Source organism: Geospiza fortis, unplaced genomic scaffold (genome assembly GCF_000277835.1).
Source record: "Geospiza fortis unplaced genomic scaffold, GeoFor_1.0 scaffold986, whole genome shotgun sequence".
Classification (NCBI taxonomy): domain Eukaryota; kingdom Metazoa; phylum Chordata; class Aves; order Passeriformes; family Thraupidae; genus Geospiza; species Geospiza fortis.
In genome coordinates, this window is record NW_005054832.1 from 10,815 (window position 1) to 17,049 (window position 6,235).

At 34.9% G+C, this 6,235-nt stretch overlaps 1 protein-coding gene across 1 annotated transcript in view; it reads left to right on the top strand.

Annotated features, from left to right (window-relative positions):
- The first annotated feature begins 1,902 nt into the window (after nt 1-1,902).
- The window catches only part of SMAD4 (SMAD family member 4), a 19,878-nt gene continuing 15,545 nt past the window's right edge, over nt 1,903-6,235 (top strand). Inside the window, exons 1-4 of the mRNA XM_014311450.2 lie at nt 1,903-2,273; nt 3,183-3,357; nt 3,770-3,799; nt 5,360-5,575. Of these exons, the coding sequence (XP_014166925.1) occupies nt 2,025-2,273; nt 3,183-3,357; nt 3,770-3,799; nt 5,360-5,575 (670 nt within the window). The 5' untranslated portion in view covers nt 1,903-2,024. The remainder of the gene's footprint in view (nt 2,274-3,182; nt 3,358-3,769; nt 3,800-5,359; nt 5,576-6,235) is intronic.

Consider the following 6,235-nt stretch of genomic DNA (forward strand, 5'->3'; position numbering starts at 1 on the left):
ATGTCTAATTTTAAGCATCTTTAAATAAAGCTCCTTTAGCTAGTAACTTTATCAAGTCCCTTATTTGTGATTACTTATATGTATCTATCTGGGATGCTGTTTTATATTTAAGGAAAATGATGTTCTATTTTGTTTTAGCTGGTAAACTTTGAGATTTACGTGAATTCGAGTTGCTGTGGAGAATGAATGGCAGGTTAAGCTTGACTTTTAATAGAGGCTTATTGATTTGAAGCATTAAAAGAAGCTAGTATTGAGGGAGAAATGTTAATAGCTAGGTAAAATGATCTTACTCAAACTTATAGGTAATTGTTTTCCTATGGGAGAAATTAGGTCCAGAAGCATCCTTACAAAGGAAAAGTATTGAAAATGGAGGGGGGGAGGATTTGCGCTGTGTTTTTTCCCAAGTATACCAAAATGTGATGTATTCAAGTTGAAATCAGAAAAAATACTAAGTGGGGAAGAGTTTGTTTCCTTTTATAATTGTGCTGGATTTGTGTTGCAATATTCCTTTTACAAGGAGGGAAGTCATGTTAATACTGTAATTTGTGTGATACGTTAACTTTCTAAGTTAACACCCCACTCTTATTTTTGTGCAATGCATTTGTTTCCAATAAATAGCTGCTACTGCTGTACCTCTAATGACATGGAAAATTTCAGTGCAGAAACAGGTCTTTGACTGGATGTGTTCTTCAGATAATGAGAACGTTTTTTTCTGTAATGATTGAAATCACATATATTTTATTTACATTGCTGAGAACAGCATGGTAGTTTCAAAAAGGCTTATATTTTAAGTTTACTTGGAAAATGTAAATGTAGTAAAATCACTTATATGTATTTGCTGCCACTTTCTTAAGAAAGCCAGACCACATAGTTCATAGAATGGTGTTAGTGAAGCCCGAGCTGCTTGAAGAACCAGAGCAGCTTTTTGACAACATTAGACTCCTTTTCTGCAACTGCACAAAATCTGCTGTCCTATGTTTCTGGATAAAGCAAGATAAAGTGTAACAATTGGCTCATTCAAAATCAAGAAAATCAGGCCAGCTATAATTTGTGGATTAAAGGAAACTTAAAAAGGATCATGTCTGCTGGCTTTGAGAAGAATGACTTCATGACTAGGAACCACTGCAGGTTCTTAACAAATGGAGTTTAATGGCTAAGTGTGTTAGGAGGGACTTGGTCTTGAGCTTATATTTAGTGTAATTAAGACAGTTCTGTTTGAGACAATTCAGAAGTGCTTTTTTAGTGACTTCAGTCAATTTGTCTTGATCCAGAAGAAGCTGGATCCAAACAAGAAAAGACAAATGTGCCAGTTGAGGTTTTCATATCTAAAGATACGCACAATACTAATTTACATAAATGTGTATTAAGCTAATGGCCAGGTACAATTTTTGCCTTTCTGGTTAGCAAAGAGAAATAGAATTGATCAGAGGTCAGAACATAGTTGAACTATTTGAACAGCATTATTAAATGAAGATGACAGATTATTCTGGTGTGTATTCATGCTTATTCACTATTCACATTTTGTTTAAGTCAGTGCCACTTGATTCCCAGCCAGTATTTTCACTTGTTTTCATCCTGCCAGTATAAAACATAGGAAATCATTGTTACTGTTCTCCTTTTCCTGATTCATTTAATACATTTCTCTATGTACATACTATGTGTACATATATATAAACTATAATCTTTATTTAAATATTGTTACTAGGGGAAAATAAATCTTATATTTAAAACTGTGCAAGTGGTGTCTTAAGCATGTTTTAGCTATCATGGGACAAGAAATGCAGTTTTGTCATGTGCTTTTAATATTCTGCACTTGAAAATAAAAGAAGCACAAAGCCACAGACTTCCTTAAAAACATGGTCTGCAATGTTAAAAACAAATCTAATGTAGATATTTTTTCCTCCTAGGTTTTACCAAGAGACAGTACATCTAACAGTTAACTTGGATCATCTCTTGTTCATCAGCTTGAAAATCATAACAGCCCCCAAAACTGACATTTGATCTGAAAGAAAAAGCTGTGACAAATGGACAATATGTCTATTACTAACACACCAACAAGTAATGATGCTTGTCTGAGCATTGTTCACAGCTTGATGTGCCATCGACAAGGTGGAGAGAGTGAAACTTTTGCAAAACGTGCAATTGAAAGTTTAGTTAAAAAGCTAAAGGAGAAAAAAGATGAATTGGATTCTTTGATTACAGCTATTACCACAAATGGAGCTCATCCTAGCAAGTGTGTTACAATACAGAGAACGCTGGATGGGAGGCTTCAGGTTAGTACAAGTGAAAATCAGATGTTTTCCTCCTAGTGAAGCTGGAGCAAAAGTGAGTGACACAGGATTCTAGAGTGTTGAGGAAGAGTAGCTCTTCTCTTGCATCTACCCTTGCCCCCATTTGTAGGCATGTTTTATGGCTGGAGCTCTGGACTGCTGCAGTAGTGGTTTGTTTGTTTGTTTGCTTGTTTTCCAAAAGGAGCAGAAGGCATTGGATCAGCTGTTCTAAATGATTATGTGTGTGGCAGTAAAAACCAGGGTCGTGTAACAAATTCAGCTGTTTATCCTGGTATTTTCACTACAAGCTTCTGTTAGCTCTGTGTTGGTCAGAAGTATAAAGACAGACCTATTCTAAGAAGGTACTCCAAGGAGTCTGCACTGAGGATTTATGTTAGCTTTATATCATCAGTACTCAGTACCTGTATAGCTTGGGTTGCAATTTCCTTGTTTCAGGACAGATGTCATGTTTGCTGGCTAGCTTTCTGTCTACCCTAGAAGCATTTTTAAAATGTTTTTTTCATTATAATGGAATGGCATTCTTCAACTTGTAAATTCCTTATTGTGTAGCTCAGCACCTCGTTCCTCTTCTGGGGCAAAGCTCCTTAGTCATCCATGGTGGGGAAGGTGGCCATACATACTACCTTAAGTACAAATTCTGCTTCTGCCATTTTGTATCCAGTATTTTTTTCTTAAGAATCACAGTGTTGATTTAACCATAGCAAAACCCTAATAGAAATTTATTTCTGTTGAGTACAGAACTTGGGTAAACTGTACATCACCATTTTTTCCCATGTTTTGATGATGGAGAAAGGTTGTGTTGTTATTTGTCCTCTTCCAGCTTTGCTCCTCACTAAGTAAAATAAAATGTGTTGCTACTTTCCCAATCAACTCTTGTGTCTAACTTTTTAGGTGGCTGGTCGCAAGGGATTCCCTCATGTGATTTATGCTCGTCTTTGGAGGTGGCCTGATCTTCATAAAAATGAACTCAAGCATGTTAAATATTGTCAGTATGCTTTTGACTTGAAATGTGACAGTGTCTGTGTAAATCCTTACCATTATGAGCGTGTAGTATCGCCTGGCATTGGTAAGTAGACTCTTGATTTAAAATGGAACAGTGAGAATAAAATGTAAAATGTTTTCCTTTTGAGTGTAGAAAATACAGGCCTAAATTAGAAACATTAATTTTTAATTATATAATTATAAATTACTCTCATATACTCTTGTCCATCTTCTTAATGGAATTATTCTTTTATTCAAAATTTAAAATAACAATTTGTTGCTTTTGTTTAAGTCTTTCTGTTGTCTTTCACACAGTTCTTGCAGTCAATGTGTATTCTAGGAATAATTTAGCATTGAGACTTGTGTTGAGATAGAGGGGATATAATATGTAGTCTGTAGTACCAATTTGTAAAGTTTATAAACTTAATGTTCAAAAGTTGTTGAAGATCTCTGAATATAATTTTATATGCCCCCTTTTCTTTTTCTTCTTTTTTAAGATCTCTCGGGACTGACACTACAGAGTTCTGGTAAGTAGTTCTGTTTACTATTGCATTTCTATGGATGCAAACTGTGTTAAATTCTTCAGTATGTACACAGTTTATTCCGTTGTATCTCCTTAGGAAAGATTATAGAGAGCAGACAAAAATGCATTTTTCTCTCTGGTTTTGGAAAAACCAGCTAAGTAGCATATAAGAGGCATGATAAATTCTTTAAATTGAGGCTTCAGCTGAGCTTGTCAGTATGTTCTGTTTTCATTGCTCACAACTTATAAGTCCCACAAAAAAACCCCAAACAAGAAAACTCTCACCGTTGAATGCTGCTAATTAATAAAAAAACCCAGTCACCCAAAACAATGTGCACCTGTATGATATGCTAATTGATTGAATTGGGAATAATAGATGCTTATGATGTAATAAGTAGTTTAGCAATAAACTGGTATACGTTCTGTAATTAATATGCAATTGAATGAAGGAGTCTAATATTCTTGCTGTCTCTGAAACTTGAGAGAAATTGGACATTAAATCTCCAATGAACATTATTCAGAAATTATGGGATTGTGCAGCTGGTAACTCCTTTATTTCAAAACTGTTTTTTTTTTTTTCCTTCAGGAAGAAATTCATAGAGAAATTTGGGTTACCCAATATTTTTAGCAAAGACTACTTAAAAAAAACCCAACCCACCCAACAAACTGTTAACTTCACAAGCTTTAACTTGTTTGCTCACCTCTGCTAATTGTTACGTGTCTTCTGAAAAATGATCCTTTTATACAGAATCAAAGCTTACTAGCCAGCAGTTAAATACATAAATGTTTTCGTGTCATGCAACTGATTTTGCAGCAGGAAACAAAAAAATTACTGTCAGATTTTAATATATTTAAGCCTGCTTTAAAAATGAGCTTGGGAGCTAATGTAGTGTGTTATTTCAAGATGCTCAATAGGATATATAGAAATAAATTCTTGTAGTGGCAATGGTAGTAATTTCCTTACACTGTATGTGGAATATTCTGAATTAGTGGCTACATTACTAAATATGGAGTAGCGGTGTATTGTCTTTGAATGTGAATTTGTTGTTTCTAGTCAATTTGGATGGGAGTTGCTTAAAATTATTTAAGGGATGCATGAAGTATTTTATGTACTGTGTTAAAGAATTGTTTTTCATAGGAGCTTTATTTATGTTCTTATTTGTATACTAGGAATTGGTTTGTTAACTACTGCATTAACATATATTTAGGTGCTTGACAAAAAGCATGTTCTTCCCTTTTATTAACCGTGTCCCATCACACAGTGATGGACTAGAAAACAAAATGCTATTGGAGTCTACTATTGTGGGACTAAACTGCTTGTTTGATAGCAGTAAGCAAAATAAACAGTTTGCTTTTCTATTCAGTTATGCTTCAAAATATCTTGTTGCTGGCTTGAAGTGTTTATTTGTAATTTAGTGGAGTGCTTTAGCAATGTTTATATAGGTTAAATTCTCCCCCCACTAGTTTTAATGCCATTGTTTTTGCTTGAATGTAGTAGCACAATCTATGGTTAAATCCTGAAAATAGATTTGCTTTGCATGTTTAACTGTTTGTTTCTTCACAGCTCCTTCAAGTATGTTGGTGAAAGACGAATATGTTCATGAGTATGAGGGGCAGCCATCATTGTCTTCTGCTGAAGGCCATTCAGTCCAAACCATCCAGCATCCACCAAGTAACAGGGCATCTACAGAGCCTTATAGCACCCCAGCCATGTTAGCTCCTACTGAGGCTAGCACTACCAGCACCACTAATTTTCCCAACATTCCTGTGGCTTCAACAAGTAAGAATGAGATGATATAAAATACTAAACTCTGAAAATGTGAAAGCTCAAAGATAACCACTGATTTTTGACAAAGTAGATCTTGTATTGGAACTGTGCTGCTGCCACACTACACTGGTAAAAGTGTGTGGCAATATGATCTAGGCAGTCTCATAAGCATTAACATAAGGGTTTACCTTGGAGCATAATTTGAGTAACTTTTTCTGGTGACCCAGTCTTTTTTCAGTGAGACTGACACTACATGACTCTTACAAGACTCTTAAATATGCCAAAGATTCAGTAACACAATGTTAAAACAATTGGCCAGTAACAAAAATATTATGGCTATTATTTTATTATTGTTGTAGAAATGGAAGAATGTTATTATTTTATCACAACAGAAAATGGGATAACAAACAGATATGCTGTAAGGTAGCAGTATCAAGATGTTTTAAGGCAATTCTTTAGTGTTCCACAATTGACAAAATGTATCTTCCAGTTTTAACTTGATTATTTTTATAATGGCCCACTGTACTACCAAAGTGACAACTCTAATTAATATTTTCATGAGTCTGTGGAAGTGCTGCTTTGAAGTTTTTTGTTACTTTTTTGTGTGTACTTGGTACAAGTGGAAGAGTCTGGTTTGCCAACACCAAACCTCACATTTCACTCCAGCAGGAC